This window comes from Triticum dicoccoides, chromosome 3B (genome assembly GCF_002162155.2).
Source record: "Triticum dicoccoides isolate Atlit2015 ecotype Zavitan chromosome 3B, WEW_v2.0, whole genome shotgun sequence".
In the NCBI taxonomy this organism is placed as follows: Eukaryota; Viridiplantae; Streptophyta; class Magnoliopsida; order Poales; family Poaceae; genus Triticum; species Triticum dicoccoides.
The window spans coordinates 566,155,188-566,176,613 of record NC_041385.1 but is presented as its reverse complement, the minus strand read 5'-3'; the positions used below and the strand labels follow the sequence as shown (position 1 = coordinate 566,176,613).

Genomic DNA, 21,426 nt, shown 5'->3' with positions numbered 1-21,426 from the left:
AGTGATGGGGGTGACGTGAGTTCACTCTCGGGACGGGTTCATGCTTGGATAGGCGGCCATGACTGTTTTTACATGGCACCAGACACACCGTTGGTCCCTTCGTGTAGTTGTGAAAGTGAAAGGGCAGAGTCCCAAAATCTTTATGATTATACACGAGGGTCGTTCACCAACGAGTAGACTCTATGTTAGTGTTGCCTAGGGAAAGATAGTGATCGGGAGCTTACCCTGGGTACTTGAGGTATTGCGGGTCGTGGTTAACACAGAAGCTTCTCGGATCTTGTGGGTAAAGTGTACAACCTCTGCAGAGTGTCAAACTATTTGAATAGCCATGTCCACGGTCAAGGACAGTTGGGTGGTGCTGCTAGACTATGTCCATATGTTTCTAAAAAACAACACGGTTTGGTAATATTGTTGATATGATTCGTGAGGAAGTCACGATGGGCTTGAGCATGAGTTGTTCATAACTCTTTCTCGATGTTGATGTCTGTAACCTACTAATACTTGTTGCAGACGCATTCATGTCCTTGATAAATGTTGATCATACTTGCATGAGAAAAGCTAGCTTTCCGCAAAAATGCCAATTTTGAAGTAGGGCCTTGCATAATTATTCTGTTATCACTCTTGGGTTGCTTGCGAGTACATTCAAAGTACTCACTGGCTTGCCACTGGTTATTTTATTAGCCAGGCATGAAAGGACAGGAGTAAGATGAAGAGTTCTTTGGTGACAAACATGCGAGCTAGGACGCTTCCCAGTCAGAATGCTTGTAGGGTTAAGGCAGATGGCATGGGTTCACGCAATCATTGAAGATTTCCGCTGCAAGTTTATGAAGACTCGGCCATAAAGGTCAAATTTGAGTAAAACGGTATGTACTGGATGTAAGACTCTTGTTATTCAGTTTCTGTGTGTTCAGTGAGCATTGATCTCTGGGATCACTGTACACGGGCATTCGATGATCACAACTTATGAGTCGGGGTCCCCACAGCGGCGCAGCGTGCCACGGGGCTGGCCGAACACCAGGGCCAGGGTCGCCACCATGCAACCAAAAAGTCAGGAATCGCGCGATGAACGGGCGGAACAGCGAGCGACGACCAAGGGTGGCGAACCTGGGAGCGGCGGGCGGGAGCAGAACGAAGGTGGCGTCCCGGCGAGAGGGCTCCCGCAACTCCGCACGGGAAGAGGAGGCCAGACGTCAGGACACCAGAGCCGCACACCTATCTGAATGCCCTGCGACACCCCAGCGGCGAGGGCGACGGCGCCGGCTCCAGCCGACGGGAGCACTCAAAGCCGACGAGGGGTGGGCATGGAGGAAGCCCCGATGCCGATGAGCACGACTACCACGCATTCAGGCCATCGGTCCCCTGGATGGGCTTACGCACGGTGGAGGGCAGGCGTGCCAAGAGACGGCGGTGGATTGAACGGCCCAAGGCGTCATCTTCCTCCTCCTCAATGTCCGCCCAGATCGCAGCGGGCAAGCGGACGGTGATGGTCAGGGGAGCGCCACTCACCGGCGAGGGCGTGACAGAGGAGGGGGTCGCGGCGGGGGGGGTGTCACCGACAGGGAGGGGGCAGTCGGTGGGGATCCAGCAGTTCAGCCTGATTTAGTATTTCAAAATCCACGATCTACAGGCAACAGTTCAGCCTGATTTAGTATTTGAAATGCTTGAAGTCATTAGTCATTGCATGCTAAGACCTCTTCCAATACAAAGGTGCTTAGATGAGGTGCTAAGAGCATGATTAATAGTATAGCCAGCTGATGACTATAAGAAATTGTCATGTCATGTATAGCCATCATCAATAGTCACTCATATAGTAGTGTCGGCTACAAGTTTGGCTATAACATTACTACTTTTTTCAACCTTCTCTCTTTCTCTTTCTTCATATTCATTGTATTTGTCTAGGAATCTGCATATAGCTAGGCTCTTGCATGAGAGCCCACTCCCCTTACTTTTTCATATCTCTCTTCTCCACATAGGCAAAAAGGCCACCATGTAAGCGGGCTATAAGCCCACTATTATACTTGCTCTAAGTGCATTAAATACCTTAGCAACTCAACTCCCCAATGCATAGGTGCTTAACTTGTTGCTAAGCACACTTTATTTAATGAGTTAGCACCTCAAGTCTTTCATGCATTGGTCAAATTGCTTCATTTAAGTGGTTTGCTTAGGTTCTCGCGCTTGGCATTGGTTCTTCATGGGGTCACCAAAATGCTCTCTCCCCTCCTTAAATGTTGCACCATGTAATTTTTTCACTTATGTGGCTGCTTAACACCTGTCCACGGTGGAGCACTGGGAAGGGCCTAAGTGCATGGATGCTGGAACCAAGTATGTGTCACATGATCCTACCGATGATTTGCTTATCAAGACTCCCTTGAGGTAGATATTCAAAGCAGAGTATCCTTGTCGGATATCTGCCAAGACAAGCTCTCCCTCGTGATCTATCATTTCCCCTTGTGTGTTAGAGCAATATCCTAATAACCGTACTATATTTCGGTGCTTTGCCTTCATCAAACAATGAACCTCTTCCCTGAATCTCTTGTCATCAATATCAACCATTTCGAAAAGCTTCTTCATAGCAACTGTGCCATTGTCAAGTATTCCCTATAACCACAACGTGCTTTGGCACCATCAACTTAAGTTTCACATAAAAAGTGATGAAGAAAAGGGCAGCTGACTAGCTGAGAGTTGCCACATATTCATACCTTATAAACCCTTTCAAAGCCACCGCAACCAATGTCTTTGTAAACAGAGAAACCACTGGCGACGTGCTCCAGAAGTGATAATGGTAGGGCCTTTGGTTCTGCGCTTTCATCAAATAGAATACACTCCATTTCATTTTGTGGGGTAAAAGCTTGGCGATCCATTTGGAGTTAGAAACAAATTAGCCTGAAAGAAGAAAGTGTGTAACTTTGCGAAAATAGTTACCTAAAAGCGTAATCATGTGATAGTTTTGACGAAATAAATGTAGCCTTGCGATAGTTACATTCAGGGCAGAACTACACAAAGATGATCACTCTACTGTTTTGTAAATAGAAAAGTTTGGATAACTATGCTCACATTCCCCTGACGGCCAAAACTGTGCCACCATCATTCTCAAATAACAGGACAAATACCTTTTTTTTAAGAAAGGAGACGCTTGCCCGGTTTAGCGAATTGAAGCTAGGCAAGTGTGTTTCTTCCCTGAACCGAGAGTTAAATTAAATATTGTGTGTGACATCCGTAATTGCCAAGTTTTTGGATTTGTCATCACTAGCGGAAAGTTGCACCGACTGTCAGTGCAATTAGTGACTAGTTAGTCCAAGTCATCAGTCAATAGAGATAAGACTGACTTTCTTTATCCAATGCAGAAATAGAAAAAATGTGCAAATTAGATGTCATGGCCTGCTGAGTCATACAGGAGTTAAAATGAATAAGTACTAGAAATTGTTTGGTTGCAGCATAGGAAAAGGCATAAACTTTCTTGAATTATCAGCTACTTGCCATAGTTGTCATAGAAACAATGGAACAATCCATGAGGACTTTTGAATCGCAAGTGAAGTAGTCCGTAGTGAAATTCATATGGTTCTAGATCCTACAAATCAAACAAGCTGGAAAAAAATCATAAAGAACAGAATCATCGAAAACTCCATGCAATATCTTTGAATCAAAAAGGTGGGTTCTTATAAGATTTATTTGAATCAAAGATGACACTGTGTGGATGACTAGCTCAAAGCAGCCTAAACACGTTCAAGAAGCAGCATGTCCTGGAACTACAGATAGCGATTATGCATGCAGGAGGCAAGGTTATTACATGGAGAAACCCAGCTGCAGCGCTGTGAAGTGATGGTGAGTTTCAGATGCTGCCGGTCCTGGACAGTGCCTTTGGAGAAGGGGATTTTTATCTCAGATGATACTTCCAGCCGAAAGGTGCCCACAAAAGTTTAACTGCAAGTTGTAACCACACTGCCTATGTCAAGAGGGTCTCTTGTTACCAATTCCAACTTTCTGTATGAGCGTCACCTCACCGCCATCTTGCAACTTATAATACCTGCTGCACGCATTATACGGCACGGCTCTCCTGTAAGAAGAGTATGATGGGAACATTATCGAGGCCATGGACCAAACAAGTGTGGAAAATTTGGCTCTGTCGGTGAGAGGAAGGCGATAAGCGCGTGGAAAAAGTTGTGTGGTCAGTGGTTGCCTCGGTGACTGGTTCAATCTTTCTGCACCTCGACATCTTGTTTTCTTTCTCGGTGAAAGGGAAAAGGGGGTATATATCCCACTAAAGCCAGAATTGCCACATGTTACTGTTCTTCATTTTCATTTCATTTTGTAAGTTATTATATGTGCTTTTATTTAACAGGCTGTATATCAATGCTTCAGGTTTTCAGCGGCAGGCAAACTTGAATGTCTACACAAAATCATTGTGCAGCATTTAAGATGGAAGCAAAATCAGTATTATCAAAGCAAGATAAACAGACTTACATCACACTGATCGGTCAAGGTAGATTGTGGTGAGCTTCTTCCGCTCTGCTCTGCAGTTCAGAACCTGTGCTTCCTCACCCTTTGTTTCTGTCACAAAGAAACATCTGCTGGCTCATCAAGTCATCTGAGTCGCCGCCATCCAGGTTCCAGATCGTCGTCGGTCTTAAGGGAAATAGTATTGCCGACCTCCATTCCCGCGGGTGGGAGATCGAGGTTCGGATCATGTGGCAATCGGCCACTAGTCACCATGGATCCGCATTAGTTTGTAAGAAGTGATTGGTCGATGGTAACACTGAAATTTCCGAAGAAGAAAGACGAAAAGAGCGTGCGTGGTCTCGACCAAGAGATGCCTCGATCGCGGTCTAACTCGAATACTCGATCCAAGAGCGTGTGTGGTCGCCTTCGCCACCCGCCGCGGCCGCCGGCCGAATGCAGGCGCTCTGCCTCTCTCTCTCTCTCTCTCTCTCTCTCTCTCTCTCTCTTCTCTCTCTCTCTCTCTCTCTTCTCTCTCTCTCTCTCTCTCTTGACGGCGAGCAAGATGATGGGCCTGCACGGCCCGCGCTAAAAATTCCCATAGCTCGGCAGGCCCAAATTGTTCGCTCCTGTGTTTTATTAAGTTTGATTGAAACCCCTCGGCTACCGAGGTGAACCATGCTCTCGAAAGTTACTGTCAGGCCTCAGGACAGCGAATCAACTATGACAAATCTTCAATTTTTTTCAGCACGGGTGTTCCAGACAGCACACGGTTGGAGATAAAAACTTTGCTTAATGTGCCAAATGAGACTCTTAATGAAAAATACCTTGGCATGTCGTCTGATATTGGCACTTCAAAAAATGGAGCCTTTAAGTACCTAAAAGACAGACTCTGGAGTAAGGTGCAAGGTTGGATAGAAAATTGCATGTCCACGACTGGTAAGGAGGTCCTAGTTAAAGCAGTTGCGCAATCTGTTCCCGTCTTTTCCATGTCATGTTTTAAGCTTCCAAGGGGTTTGTGTGAGCATCTTAACATGATGATCCAAAAGTTTTTGTGGGGCTCAAAGGAAGGAAAACGCAAACCTCACTGGGTCTCCTGGGAGACTATGACAAAACCAAAGGGAATGGGTGGTCTTGGTTTCAAGGACTTTGAACTGTTTAATTTGGCCATGTTGGCGAAGCAAGCTTGGCGTCTGCTTCAAGAGCCAAATTCCCTCAGTGCCCGCTTACTTAAGAGTATTTATTATCCAACAAGTGACATTCTTCAAGCTTTGCTAGGGGGACATCCGAGCCAGATCTGGAGATCTTTAATTGAAGGTCGTGATGTGTTGAAAGTTGAAACAGGGTCTGATCCGGCGGATTGGTAATGGTGCAACTACCAATATATGGAGGGATAACTGGCTTCCGAGAAACGAGATGTTGCGACCTTATGGATGCATCTCTGGTAATCCACCGCAACTTGTTTCAGAATTGTTAGATCCATCCTCGGCCAGTTGGAACAAGCAAAGGGTGAATGAGGTCTTTATGCCAATGGACGCGGTGGTCATATTGAGTATCCCTCTTTGCACACGCAATATAGATGACTTCTGGTGCTGGAACTTTGAGAGTAAGGGCGCATTTACAGTTAAGTCTGCGTACAGAATGTTATGTGAAATAAAGCAGCGCCATGAGGCTTGGCTTGAGGGGGCTCCAGGAACTTCAACACTACAGTCAGAGGAAGGGATGTGGAAGAAGCTGTGGAAAACGGACGTACCAGCCAAAGTTCGGATGTTTCTATGGCACCTGTCAAAACACTCCCTACCCACGGAGGATGTGCATGCCCATCCTCACATGTCGGTCTCTACCAGATGTGGGTTGTGCGGAATGCCGGACTCGTGGAAACATTCATTGATGCAATGCACAATGTCCAGGTACATATGGGTTTTCGTGGATGAAGATCTTGCACATAAAATGATGTCTGTGACCGAACCGCAAGCGAAGCAGTGGCTATTTTCGCTCATTGAGACATTAACCTAGTTTGCCCTAATCTCTATCACACTATGGTCCATATGGTACGCGAGACGCAAGGCGATACACGAAGGAATCTTCCAGAGTCCCCAAGCAGTTCAGAACTTCATTACCAGGTACTGTGAGGAGCTTAAAATGCTTCGGCCTACTCGTGGACAGCCGGTCGCACGCATGGGCATAGCAGTTCCTCATCGGCCCAAGGCACCACCGTTGGGTTTTGCCAAAATACATGTCGATGCAGCTGCCAGGTCAGGGAGAGGCGGTTCAGCCGCTGCGGTGTGCCGTGATTCAAGTGGAAATTATCTTGGGAGCTCATCTCTTGTTTTGGAGGGAGTGGATGACCCAGCGTCATTGGAAGCATTGGCTTGCAGAGAAGCAATATGTCTTGCAGAGGATCTTCTCATAAACAACTTCATAGTTGCATCTGATTGTAAGCAAGTTGTTGCTGACATCAACTCGGGAAGCAGAGGAAAGTATGGAGCCATTGTGTCTGAAATCAATCTTAGGTCTACTTTTTTTCAATGTTCTTTTTCTTTTGAGTGTCGTGTTGTTTTAATTATGAAGCACATAGTCTAGCCAAATACTCTCTTAGAAGGGGTCCCGGGCGCCACGTGTGGCTTGGCGATCCCCATGACCGGTCTTGTATCCCACTCTCTGTGGATTTTGAGTAATAAATTTTGGCTTTACCCCTCAAAAAAAAAGATTGAAACCCCTCAAAAAGAAAAATTAAGTTTGATTGAATCGTGGGCTGGGTCGTTTCCGCAAAACATGCAGCCGTTGTTTTGGTCCACGATTTTTTACGAGAGGAAACTCGTAGTCGACACGTACTCGAAACTCGTAGCCGAGTCGGGGCACCAGATACCGTCACGTACGAATATAAAAGGCGAGACGCCCACCCGATTTCCTCCACCAGAACATCGACGAGACAAAAAAAAGAGAACCAGAACATCGAGGAGAGCAGATAGAAGAAAATCCGTCGGGAGGATTCGAGCGTTTAAGCCAACAAAAATCACGTGCGTACGCGAGATCGACCAAGCAAGTTAGAGAAACAATGGGCTGCTGCATGAGCCGGTTCATCAAGGTGACGATCGCAGTCGTCTTGCTCGTCATGATCTTCATGTCCGGCGCAATGGCGGCCACCAGCTTGGACGCCACCCGGATCCAGCAGCTGCCGTTGGCGGACGGACTTCTCCAAGGGCCAGAGAGCGTCGCCTTCGACGCCCAAGGGCACGGCCCATATAGCGGCGTCTCCGACGGCCGCATCCTCAGGTGGGATGGTGACAAGACAGGCTGGACCACTTATGCATACGGCCCTGGCTACGACGAAGACATGTGCAGGGCTTCGATATTCCGCCCGGCAACTTCCACGGAGAGTCAGTGTGGCCGGCCGCTCGGGTTGCAGTTTCACCACAAGTCTGGGGATCTATACGTGGCCGACGCCTACAGGGGACTCATGCGGGTTGGTCCTGGTGGCGGGGAAGCCACAGTATTGGTCAATGCGGTTGATGATAAACCTCTCCGCTTCACCAACGGGGTTGACGTCGACCAGGTCACCGGTCAAGTCTACTTCACTGATAGTTCTATGAACTATGACAGGACGCGGCATGAGATGGTGACGAGATCGGGGGATTCAACGGGGCGTCTCATGAGGTACGACCCACGTACCGGTGATGTGGCGGTGCTTCAAACACGCCTGGCGTATGCAAACGGCGTCGCTATCAGCACCGACCGTACGCATCTGATTGTTGCGTCTACTGGGCCGTGCAAGTTGATAAGGCACTGGATCGAAGGGGCAAAGGCGGGGACGTCTGAGCCGTTTGCCGATCTCCCCGGCTACCCTGATAATGTGAGGCCTGACAGAAGGGGGGGTTACTGGGTGGCGTTACATGGTGAGAAGAATGAATTGCCCTCTCGCCCCAATAGCCATCTGCTCGCTGTGAGGGTAGGAGCTGACGGCAAGATACTTGAAGAGATGAGGGGGTCCAAGCGTGTCAAGCCGGCGGAGGTAGTAGAAAGAGACAACGGCAAGCTATACATAGGCTCTATTGACTTGCCCTACGTCGGTGTAGTTACACGCAAGTAGGAGCTTGGAATATTTTTTATGTTTGGCAAATAAATGTAATTTCTTTTGTGCACATTAATTGTCGATAAATTATTTTGTATGTCTTTGTAGTTCCTCAGAACCAATTGAAGTTTTTCTTTTCTTGATTGATTGCAATAATGGTGAGTTCCTTTGTTGACGGAAAGGTTACCAATCGCAAGTGCCTTTTCCCCATACGACAAACTGTTCATTAATCTGATGCATGCTTTGACGATGATTTTCCCGTGTTGAGTAACCACGGAGAATATTTTATGTGCAGCGAAACAATAACTAGTAGGAAGGTGGCCGTATTTGTCGTCGATTGCCATATTGAGCTGTCTCGTATTCCATAATACTCTGATTCGGAGGGAAATCAAAAGATCGAGGCTGAAACCAGGATCAATGGATTTGGACTAAACAACAGCTCGTCTAGATGACACGTTCGGTACGTGCGTCAATCACTTCTTGGCGATGAACACGTCGTAGAGCACGGTGTCGGAGCGGGTCCCTCGTCCATGCCGACGCTGACGAACTTCTTGGCGAGCTCCACTTCCTGTTGACGCCAAACTTGTTGATGCGGTGTCCAGCCCATCCATGACAATGTACTTGACCAGGCCCTTCACGTACCCACCGCTCTCGTCGCCGCCGGCGCCTCCCAGGTCCGAAATTTAACTCGCTCTTGATGTCACCGTAGAAATTCTGTAGTAGGTGCTATTTGGCTTAGTTTGCTCGCCCATACCAATTCCCAGCTATAAATACCAACACGGCAGAACTCGATGTCAACCAGCAGGAAACCAGCTACGATCCCAGCCGAGTGAATGAGCATGGCCGCATCAGGTGAGTTCAGTCGTGTGTTCGCGGCGTTCGACCAGGACGGCGACGACAAGATCACCACGGCCGAGCTGCGGCTATGCATGACGGAGGCGCTGGGCAGCGACATGTGGGTAAGGAGGTGCAGGCCCTGATGGCCTCCGCGGATACCGATGGCGCCGGGCTGCTGGACGAGGAGGCGTTCCTGAGGCTGGTGCGAGGCTGAGGCCGGCCACGAGGAAGAGGAAAACAGGTGCAGGGAGGCGTTCGGGATGTACGATGAGCAGGCTAGGGCTGCACCTGGACGCCGACAAGTGTCAGCTTATGACTGGCCGGTTCGACCTCAACGGCGACGGGGTGCTCACCTTCGACGAGTTCAAGACCATGATGATGATGATGGCATGCGATATGCCCACACATACAAAAACTGAACTTCTATGCAAGACATTGGGTTTTCTATAATGAAAACCGGACAGGGTGGCCTCTCCTTTGCTCAAAAAAAAAAGGAACTTTGTATACTTTCTCTGGTTGATTGTAATTCTATAATTTCCATCTTCGATTCTGAGGCAGATACAATTGCATTGTTCTATAGTAGCCAACTAGACTGGCTTAAATCCCAACACCCACATCCCTTGAGAAAAACAAAGTGCCAAACTACAGTAAAAAAGATGAACAAATGACAATGCTTCCATTTCCAGTGCTCCACTATAATATCAGTGGATACCTGGGAGGGACATGACACATCTATAAAATGTTGCAACGAAGAAGAAACATCTTTCCAGCAGTACCCTATAAATAGCACTTACCCATCATTATTCCAACATACCTGGTCCTAAATAAAACAGATGGACCAGACTCCACACTTGACTCCTTGGCACCTTCCATGCTCCAGTAAAAAGAACAGACACGAAGGCCCCAGCAGTCGAACCTGTACACTACGGTCTTCTTCGCCAAGGGCGCATAAACGTTAAAAACTAGATTGCCCCGACGAGCGAGCTGACCGGTTCATCCACTGCACAGAGTTACAGCAATACAAGTACATGTTCTCCACGGTCTATTTGTGATCATCAGGTGGGTGTGCTATAGTAAATGACCCACATAAAAGGGGGGATCCATCTCTTTTTGTTGGTCTATGAGATTAATCTGAAACCTACACTTTAAGTCACAGACTGAATAAGGCTACTTTCCTGAGCCCATGGAACTTCTGCAAGCTCACACCTTTACTTATCAAGGGCGCAATCATTCATGTCTTCAGATATAAGAATCACCATCCAAAGATAATTGCTCCAGGCCTTGAGCTATATCAACCAGGAACCGATTCAGAAGTGATGTGTCCACCGCTAGCACCAGGGGGGGTAAAACTGCTGGCTGGCGTGGTTCTCTGAGCGAAATCGAGCAGCATCTGCCGTTGCTGCTCGTTTGTGTGAGGAAGGCTTGCACGTAGCAACTCAACTGGCATCTCCCTGCTAGTTGCTTGGGAGGCTTCAGATCCAATCACAGAGCCTGATGCCTGCATCACAAACATCTGCAGAATACTTTCATACTTACTGAGGCAGTATTTTGTCAGAAGCCCAAAGAAAGCATCAAACGATGCCTGCCAGAGAGCTCGGTTTGACGGGGTATAGCTGGATACGGCACGCTGATCAGTCAGCAACTCAGTTGCTCGGTCCAGTACTGACTTGATAATAAGAGAAGCCCCGTCACCAGCAGAGCTACCAAGAGGACGGAGAGGTGGTTGTTCAGATGAACAGACAACTGCAGCAAGGCAAGCACTAAGAGCACCGAGCTCCATATGGTGAGCACAAGTCGAAACAGTCTTTGCCAGAGAAACTGTTGTCTCTGCTGCACTTGAATCTGATGGTAAACCCCCAAACAAGAACCTCAGGTGTCGGAAAATAGCCATGCATACAATCCTGGTCAACTCGCTTCCAGGGACAATAAGCCGGATATAACGAGCCAGAAGCTTACGTCCTTTGGGAAGAGAAACAATGCGAAGAAAGACAATATCATCCTTAGGGGCTAACCCAGATGAATTGGCAGATTTGCTGGGCCCAAGAGGGTCAGCAAGCTGAAGTGATGCGGCTAGACCTTCAAGGAGAACTTGTCGCCTTCGCCTCAGCTGGAAACTGTTCTCCTGTGCCTGGCTAGACTGCAGGAGCCTGTCAATATCATCCACCTCAAGAAGAAGACCAATGGCATCTTCAACAGTGACCCTGGCTGCTAGCATAGGTTCTTTCTCCAGGGACCTCACGGAAGACTTCTGATCATGAGGACCCTCACCTGACAAAGGATTGTCAACTTCAAGAAGAGACCGGGGCCTGCGAATGGAAGAGAAAGAAACTCTCCCAAGAGCATCGACCTGAAGATATGCATGCTGGTCACCACTTGATCTGGACTTGGAGGGCAAGTCTTTAATTGATGTTGGGGAGAAATTGGTCTTTTGCCTAGAACTGGAACCCTTTTTCGCCATGCAAGCTTGATGATAATAATCAACAACATAAGGATCACTGCTGTGACTTGCTGAGTGCTGCATTCTTAGAATAGACTCAATCTCGTCAGATGACATGTACTTGGATCTAAACTTCAGTCCACCACTCTCACCATTCTGACTACCAGTAGTATCAGATGGTGGTTGAGAAAAACGTAAACTGTGTTTCCCCCTTCCTGATCTTGATCTCTTGTCTCTTGATGAAGGAAGACTGGTAGCAGATTCAAACCTGCCTGGTATCTCTGGGGGGTGATGATGGTAGAATAGGTGGGGTGGTAAATTTAGGTAATTCTGATGGTGGGATGGTTGGAGCTGTGCCAATCTCTGCTGTTGCTGAGAGAATAGCAGTGATGACATTGGGCTATTCGGAAGCGATATTTGTTTCTGTAACAAGTTTGGCAGTAGATTAAGGTGCTCCCCAGTGAACAGGTTGGCTTGGTTTGACCAGTCATTTTGCATTGGATTGCTTACATGCATATTAGGACCACCAAAGGGCATGCTTCCCCCATATGGTAGTCCATGAGGTAATCCAACCATATGATACGGGGAACCTGGCAGTGGCATGCTCGGAGAACCCATCTGTATCCCAGCTCCAAATGATGGAATGCTCCCATGACGTGTAAGACCTTGAGCAGGATGTGGTGATCTACCACCTGGTGGCGGAAACGAGGTAAACGGAGGAGACTTTGGTCCTGTGATAGGTTCACTGGAACGGTGCTGCAGTGGCTGCTGAGGATAGGAAGATGTTCGACTTAACGGTTTGTTGTCCCCTTGCTGCACCAAAGAATGTGACTGCGATGACCACCATCTTTTACCTTCCTGGAATTCCTCATTTTCTAATATATCTTGATAATTGGGAAACTCCACATCCTCAGTCCAATCAACAGTTAAAGAACCTGAAGAATAAAAATCATTCCATAGATCAGTAACATATTGAATCTTGGGGCTTAAAATTGACTTCTATTATACACATAAGTTCAACATAAGACAATTTTCTTATCCCGACAGAACAATATATAAGAACCAAAATTCGAGTCTACAAGGGATTGAAGTTTGCTTAAAATAGTTGCTTTCCAACCAATAAATACAGACACCTAACCACTCTTCCTGATAACACTGATGACATTAAATTTCGAAAATATGTGCAACAATGCAATAAAATCATATCGTACTGGAGCACATGCTGAGCTTTCAACAAAGCCACATGCAAAAACTACAATATATTAATATAAACATTTCTGAAAAAAATCATAAATGTTTTTATCTACTGGCATAGATAACATGATGTGTAGCATGTCAAAATTCCACAAACAATATACAAGGTTAACATTGAGAGGCGAAACAGTTGAAGCGACAAAAATAAATATGGTGCAGAAGAGCATGCTGTGAAGACTGAGCATCATGTTTCATCGAGAGCAATAGCGAATATCACAAATAAGCTTCACACTATTAAACATCAGTGTTAATTTGTCGCAAGAATAGCAATGTCAACTTACTTCCTCTTGAAATGGATCGTCTGTCACCGATAACACCAGGATTCCGTGTTCCACTAACGGTTCGGTTCAACTGAAATAAAATATGTAAATTTCTGAGTTTGCAAGCTAAGAAACAGTAATAGTAAACAAGCAGCTACTATGAACACATGCATCATGTATAAGTATTAAGTCAAACAAAGACGAAGGTGAAGGCGCAATAAACATAATCCTGAGTTGCATAGCCATTGACCAAAATATTACTCCAAAGCGAGTTCAATCCCCATGAACTCAGTGTCTACATCTTTTATGCCCAATAGGGCCTTTCATGGGTAAAAACGTTGAAAACGTAGAATAGGTAAATGTGGTCAGAATCAATAATCTATCTACGTTCACTAAGTTCAGATAATCAAATTATCAAGGATATAACAAGAAAAGAACGGATTGTCAAACAATAAGAGTAACCACTTAGCAAATTATGATAAAGCATAATGTGGCTTCAGAAAGTTGCTAATTCAAGAAGAATCTGCTGAAGAATACTGTGTATATCCAAAAAAAAATATGTGATAGGTACATGTGGGAAAATTCATATCCAACTCCTATCAATTTTTAAAGCTGAAACACTGGACCAATAAGTTAAGAGTAGCAAACCTTAGCAAAAGTACTCGCAAGATCATCGACGTCCGACAAGTTACTTAGATTGTCGATCTGTGGAAATAGGAGCTTGAGTCAGAATAACAGCATGCACTAGAGAATTTAAATAAATTAGAAATCACAAGAAAAGATAAAAAACAGGAAGCATTTTGAAAATGGTATGCACAGGGTGTCAGGTTAGCTAAAAGCATATACATGTCCCTGATTCCCCATACAAACTTTGTTTCTGAAAAGTACTGCACAGGGATTGACGGGTAATTACTCTATCATAGTATCATTACATGCACAGTTTGCCCATTACAATCAACTCGACGTATAAGTTTATAAGTGCGCTCTAGCTAATCATGATCACTCAGTACAACTAAGCCACACAGTCACTGAGTCACTAAAAATTGGTCATGTTAAGCACCATAAGCTTAAACTCGCTATGCCCAGAAATACATGACATGAATCTTAACGGCCAAACTTTAATCCATAGGAGACTTGAAACTAAATATTAGCATTGCAGGATCAACGACGCAATGTTGACTGCAAAAGCAACTAGAGCAGTTCAAAAATGGCATGCCTACCAACAGACCAATCAGCTCTATTATTCTGCAACATAGTAGATTCCAATGGTTATTTTCACACAGCAGTATTGAAAATGTTGATCCCAAAGTTGCAAAAAATAATTATGTTTGAACCCAACAAATGAATTCTGGGGGCAAACAACACAAGTGGAATATGCTAGGATCCAAAGTGCACCAAAAATCCTACTCATAATCTCCTAAAAAAAATCCTACTCATAATCAACAATCAGATAAATCCATAGGCTAGGCTACTCATATAATCAGCAATCAGTGTTCTAGGGGTGTAAAGTCTTGACCAGTTAGTAATAGGGTGGGTGCAAGAAGATTTCTGCTTGCTACATCCAGGTAAGAAATTCCACCCTCTAAAGGAGCTTTTGTGCTCTGAAAAGTGCTGAAATCGTTCACTAGACGCACATTAAGATAGCTCAAAACTAACCACCAATCACCGAAGGACTTTGTGTTCCAACACTACTGACTTGATCCTCATTTCCACCAGATATTACCCCATAGGCCCACAAGGATTTATTCTTGATTCCTCCAGCACTAACCCTCCACTACTAACATCCAACTTGCAAAATCCGCACGCCATCGAATAGGATCAAGCACGCATGAGAGCCAAACACACAACACAAACAAGGCCAGCAGTCCATAAGAAATATGGTCAGGGTGTGGACTAGGAAGGTTCCGGAACCAGCACCTCTTCTCCCACCGAAGAGAGCCGGTACAAGCCAGCATCCTCTGGCCCGCTGAATCCACCGCCATTGCCATGGCCACCATCAACCTCCAAGCAACCTAGCTCGAGCCCGTCGCGCGGCTCCTTCCCAAAGAAGGCGTACTGCCCGGCGTCGAAACTATCTGCATCAAGGAAGAACAGATCAAATTAGCATCTTTACTCAGATTATTAAAAGCTACTCCGCTGAAGAAGGAGTAGAAGCGAAAACAAAGAGGAAGAACGGCATGAGAGACCAATCAAGCTAAGAAACTAAAAACATGTCTTCAGCTCGCCGGGTAATTCTCCGCTGGGAGAAGCAAGATTCGCACCAGAAGCGCAACGAAGGCGCCAGACTGGAGCACCAAATCTACCAGGGCAGCACCAAACAACCCAACAACACCAACCAAACCGGCGACCAGATCAAACGCTCCCAGGAAAGCCGGCAAAAGCGCACCGAACTCATTCACCACCCCGGCACAAGCCTCACCTGCAGTGGAGGAGGAGGAAGCGCCGGCGCCGCCGCCGCCGTCGGCCTCAGCGCCCGGCATCTCCACGGAAACCTAGCAGCAGCAACAGTAGCAGCGGCAGCAGCCGGCGGCGCGCATCTAGCTATGGCGATGGCGAGGGAACTGGCGCGATTCTCTTGGGCTTTTGGATCTGAGAGCTGTGCCTGCGCGTGCGAGGGAAGGGAAGGGATAGCTCGGCTCGGCGGCCTCAGTGCTTTGCTCCCTCCTACTTCTGCCCCTCCCTTCTATTTCTCTCTCTCCCCCTTCCTCTTTCTCTCTCCTACCTATAAATAAATGAGTACATAAATAAAGGGGAATATATTTTGGGATAAGGTAGCAATTGATTGCTCCCAAAGAAAATAGGGCATGCAAATTAAAAGCAGTCCAAAAATAAACACCTCCTTTTCCCCCTTGGGCGGGATTGGGGTTTCACACTTTTGTTGCATTAATTACCATTAAAAAAATGTTGTTGTTGTTGTCAAAAAAAAAATTGTTGTTGCCTTGCAAGGCACACAACAATGGATCAAGCAGGGGATAGAAACGGTAGATGAGATGCTAAAGAAGTGTAGATAAGAGAGGCAGAGGGAGGCTTTTGGCTTTGGCTTGATTGTTACTCTACCCATATTTTACTTTTCTTTATGCGTTTTCTTCTTCTTTTTCCCCCTCTCTCTCTTCTTCTTATGTGGTGTCACTGCTAAACTGGGTCATGGTTCTCTCTCTCTCTTCTATGATTATATACTTGTCTTCGGTAATGATGGTCTTGGGGGTGGATTTAGCACTCTATTTAGTTTAGCAGTTGGTTGGTGGTGATGGGGAGTGGAGGTACTGTATTCGAGGAGAGAGATCAAGCATCCTATGTTACTGTTACTATTAGAAGAAGAAAATGAGCAGTAGTGTGGTGCTTTGTTTATAGGAAAATGATACTCTCTTCGGTTTAAACAAGTGTCGTGGTTTTAGTTCAAAATGATACTCATTTTTAAACGGATGGAGTACTATATGAACAACAACATATTTCCTGCGACTGACCAGGAAATGTAACCTTTCGCAACCTGCCTTTGCTGAGATTGTTGGTTTGGCTAATGTGACTCCTACGTCGCCTTTCAAAAACAACGGATAATTGATGTAGCTTATTATTCTTACCCTGGTGTGGTTGATTTTGGGATGACCTTCTTGCCGATAAAGGAAATTTTACTACTCCCATGCTCATGTGTTGCTAATGCCGTAGATGGCACCCACCCAGTTCCCATGCGCATGTGTTGCTTGCTTCTAAAAACGGACTATAAACCTCATTTTCCAAGGTAGAGCCATAAATGCTATGGTACCGTGGCATGGTGCGGCCGTGCAAGCGGCCGTAGCTTCGACCATAAGTACAATTGCAACTCGCAACCGATTCGGTCGCCGCTCCAGGCTCATTTCGATCACGTGCTTTTGGCGTTGCAGTAATCCTTTTTTTTTCATGGTAATACATGTCTCATTTATATAGAATAAAGATCAAGTTACAAGGCACGTAAGCACCGATCATACATGACTGAAAAGATAGGAAGATCCTATGCAAAATACCAGCGCCTGTCCCTTTTCTTCGACACCACCGAAGCGGCCACCAAAGGATAAAAGGACAGATCACCTCTTCGCCCAAGCTCGACGCGGCTCCATCGCTGATCAGCAGCTTTACGGACCTTCAAAGTAGTTTGCCAAAGGCAAAACCATAGCCGTTGAAAGAATCAGACCGGAAAAACATGTCCCGGACACGCCATCGAACTTCAGAACTGACACCCTCGCATGACGACGACGTCGGAGAAGGAAACCAGAACTGCCCGCCTTCGACCACAGACCCAACACAAGATACTCCATCTTCCAGCTGTCACTTGCGTAAACAACCGCCTGCGCGTACTCCTGAACGACAAGACCTCCCTGCTCCACCATGACGTCGGAGACAACGCCACAGCAACGGGGACAGAGCAGAAAGAGAGACACACCTGATGGAGTCGCCGCCGCCGCCTCGTCAACACCATCCATGAACCCTAACGCTGTCGATCTGAGGGATCGACAGAGACACGATGCCATCAACTCCGAGACGCCGCCATGAAGGACATCGCCGGTGTGGGAGTGGGGTTGAGGCAGATTTATTCATCCGGACGCCGCTCCCACCACCCCAACGACGCACCACGACCTACAAATCCAAAACCTAACTACAGAGCGAAGGAACGGGTGAAAGAATGAGGATGTCGCCTAGAGGGGGGGGTGAATAGGCGCTTTAAAATAATTACGGTTTAGGCTTGAACAAATGCGGAATAAACCTAGCGGTTAATTTGTCAAGCACAAAACCTACAACAACTAGGCTCATCTATGTGCACCAACAACTTATGCTAAGCAAGATAAGCAACTACTCCCTCCGTTCCAAAATAGATGACTCAACTTTATACTAACTTTAGTACAAAGTTGGGTCATCTATTTTGGAACGGAGGGAGTATGTGATAGCAAGATATATGACAAAGAACAATATGGCTATCACAAAGTAAAGTGCATAAGTAAAGGGGCTCGGGTAAGAGATAACCGAGGCACGCGGAGACGACGATGTATCCCGAAGTTCACACCCTTGCGGATGCTAATCTCTGTTTGGAGCGGTGTGGAGGTACAATGCTCCCCAAGAAGCCACTAGGGCCACCGTAATCTCCTCACGCCCTCGCACAATGCAAGATGCCGTGATTCCACTAAGGGACCCTTGAGGGCGGTCACCGAACCCGTACAAATGGCGACCCTTGGGGGCGGTCACCGGACCCGTACACTTTGGCAACCCTTGGGGAAGGTCACCGGTACCCGTCAAATTGCTCGGGGCGATCTCCACAACCTAATTGGAGACCCGACGCTTGCGCGGAGCTTTACACCATAATGATTGAGCTCCGAACACCACCAACCGACTAGGGTGCCCAAGCACCCAAGAGGAACAAGCTCAAGGGCACCAAGCACCCAAGAGTAATAAGCTTCTCAACTTGTAACTTCCACGTATCACGTGGAGAACTCAAACCGATGCACCAAATGCAATGGCAAGGGCACACGGAGTGCCCAAGTCCTTCTCTCCCAAATCCCACCAAAGCAACTAATGCTAGGGAGGAAAATGAGAGGAAGAATGAAAGAAGAACACGAAGAACTCCAAAATCTAGATCCAAGGGGTTCCCCTCACTTAGAGGAGAAAGTGATTGGTGGAAACGTGGATCTAGATCTTCTCTCTCTTTTCCCCCAAAAACTAGCAAGAATCCACGGAGGGATTGAAAGATAGCAAGCTCGGAGAAGGTCAACAATGGGGAAAGAACACGAGCTCTAAGGATAAGGTTCATTGGGGAAGAAGACCCCTTTATATAGTGGGGGGAACAATCCAACCGTTATCCCACTCACCAGCCCCGCACAGAGCGGTACTACCGCTAGGGAAGGGCGGTACTACCGCTCCGGGCGGTACTACCGCTCAACCCAGCGGTACTGCCGCGCTGCCAGGGCCCTGACCCCAGGGCGGTACTACCGCTAGGGAAGAGCGGTACTACCGCTTAGGGCGGTACTACCGCTCCTACTACCGCCCTTAGTGCCGCAAAACCCGACACGAAAAACTTCGTTCGAGAATCGAGGCGGAAGTAGCCCAGACGCATAGCGGTACTACGGCCGAAAACCCCAAGCGGTACTACCGTTCGGAGAGCGGTACTACCGCTCGGAGAGCGGTACTACCGCTTGGAGCGGTACTACCGCTCTGAGAGCGGTACTACCGCTGGGGTGCTTCGGCGGTACTACCGCTGAGGACCGCGGTACTACCGCTGGCGCCATCCTCAAGCCACTACCGCGAAAACAAAGAATACTCCAAGGAAACCAGAACTGCCATAACTTCTGCAAATGAGCTCCGAATTGAGCAAACTCAAGCTTGTTTGAAACAAGACAACGAGTAGCATCAAAACAGCGACTGGTTATAGTAAGAAGAGGCAGGGGAGGTATGCTTAGCAAACAAAGGAGTGACACCTCCAACAGAGAAGAACCGGCATACCCTCCAACATCGAAAACATCATAGAAGATGCATGTGAACTCCGTTTTCGATGAACTTGAGCTTGCCATGAACAAGATCAAAAGCTCCAAATCTCACAAGGAGAAGAACCAAACAAGAACCAATAAATATGATGCAAGGATGCAATGGTTTGAGCTCTCTACGAACGATACGATCAAGCAACTCATCGAGAGCCCCCCTTGATAGTACGACACATGATCCTATAACCCGGTCTCCCACAACTACCATGAGACCGGTAAAATAGAAAACCTATCAAGGGCAAACATTTGCCTTGCACATGGTCCACTTGAGCTAGATGATGACGATCTTGACTCCCTCAAGTTGGACCACCTTTCTTGATTTGGCGGGATGAAGACTAGTTGATTGCTCCACCATACTCTACTGTGGGTGAGCCTCTCTTCCACTCATCTTCACAAGTCCATTGTCACCACAATGGACGGCAAGCTTCAAGCACTTGATCTCTTCGTGATGCATCACTTGAACTTGCACACCACAACCTAACCCCACAAAGAACTCTCACGAAGACCATGGGTTAGCACACAAAGCGTAATGGACAATGCTTACCATACCATGGGATCACTTGGTCCCTCGGTACATCTTGTGCGCTTTGTGTGTTGAATCTTTCCAACTCTCTTCATTTGGATGATGTCTTGAAGGTGGACATGAATGATCACACAATCTTATTCTTCAAGACATGCTTGTAATAAGCTCAACACTCACATGACCAATCTTTGGATAATTCCTTAATAGCACCTTGGTCAACTCCTAAACTCCTTGAAACCAACACATGGAAATTCAAGAAAAGCCTATGGACAGATCCTTCAAATATAACTCAAGACAACCATTAGTCCATAGAGATTGTCATCAATTACCAAAACCAAACATGGGGGCACCGCATATTCTTTCAACGGGGTCCCCCCTCCCTCCTGCCACCGGAGCAGCAGCCGAAAGGAGAGGGGGCGAGCGCACCGGCCGGTGGAGATCGGAGGAAAAAGTGCCTCGCCCTAGTCGCTTGGTGGCGGCGACGGCTAGGGTAGGAAACGCGTATTCCCGCGTTGCAGTAATCCTTATAGACATCTATCTGCAAAGCCAAACGCCAGAATACCATTTGCGTGTGTTGCAATACCATCTAGAATCCTGAAATACTATCTAGAATCCCCGCAAAAAGAAAAGAGAAATACCATCTAGAAGATGATGTTGAGATTTAAAAAAGAGAGTCGCTACCAAACATGACCCTACAAAAGGAGCACGTACACCATCACCAAATTAAAATAAAACTTTCAAAAGGGAGAAAGCGGCCAGGGATATGTGGATGGATGATAGGAGTATTCGCGCACGTAAAATGCTTTAGCATTTCTTTTTCCGGTGGTGCAGCCAACAGGAGTCCTTTTCCCTGGGCCTTTTCCTTCTTTTTTCTAATTTTTTCAGCTGTCACGAGAAGGATAGAGTGTGTGAATTATTGGGCGCAGGAATATTCTGTGCCACCCAAATGGTTGGAAGAATATGTTCCGAGGAGCCTGGCACCTGGCAGGCAGGCAGGCAGCTGGTTAATCAATCACCAAAAGCTACGACATGAGCAGATAGCACACCTGAGCTGACCTGAGGTCGGACTGTACTTTTTTCCCATGAATATGTGGAGTTGCTCAAGGTGT

The 21,426-nt window shown here is 46.8% G+C and overlaps 2 protein-coding genes and 1 pseudogene across 2 annotated transcripts; 2 read left to right on the top strand and 1 right to left on the bottom strand.

Annotated features, from left to right (window-relative positions):
- The first annotated feature begins 7,492 nt into the window (after nt 1-7,492).
- On the top strand, nt 7,493-8,524 carry LOC119281560 (protein STRICTOSIDINE SYNTHASE-LIKE 10-like). The gene has a single exon (XM_037562055.1). The coding sequence runs from the start codon at nt 7,493-7,495 to the stop codon at nt 8,522-8,524; it is 1,032 nt and encodes a 343-aa protein (XP_037417952.1).
- A 755-nt stretch (nt 8,525-9,279) lies between these two features.
- LOC119279663 lies at nt 9,280-9,793 on the top strand (annotated as a pseudogene).
- A 63-nt stretch (nt 9,794-9,856) lies between these two features.
- On the bottom strand, nt 9,857-15,988 carry LOC119277120 (protein PAT1 homolog 1-like). Its single transcript, XM_037558346.1, has 5 exons — nt 15,714-15,988; nt 15,212-15,369; nt 13,943-13,999; nt 13,316-13,385; nt 9,857-12,715 (listed from the first exon to the last, which is right to left on the bottom strand). Exons 1-5 carry the CDS (start codon nt 15,772-15,774, stop codon nt 10,635-10,637), a joined length of 2,427 nt encoding a protein of 808 aa, XP_037414243.1. The 5' UTR covers nt 15,775-15,988; the 3' UTR covers nt 9,857-10,634.
- Between the last annotated feature and the right edge of the window lie 5,438 nt (nt 15,989-21,426).

Excerpts from the sequence above, each read along its gene's own strand:
- LOC119281560 (XM_037562055.1), top strand. The coding sequence starts at position 7,493 with ATGGGCTGCTGCATGAGCCGGTTCATCAAGGTGACGATCGCAGTCGTC.
- LOC119277120 (XM_037558346.1), bottom strand. The coding sequence starts at position 15,774 with ATGCCGGGCGCTGAGGCCGACGGCGGCGGCGGCGCCGGCGCTTCCTCC. Across the intron at positions 15,370-15,713 it reads TTCCTCCTCCTCCACTGCAG|ATAGTTTCGACGCCGGGCAG; the intron begins GTGAGGCTTGTG and ends TCCTTGATGCAG. Across the intron at positions 12,716-13,315 it reads ACGATCCATTTCAAGAGGAA|GTTCTTTAACTGTTGATTGG; the intron begins GTAAGTTGACAT and ends TTTATTCTTCAG.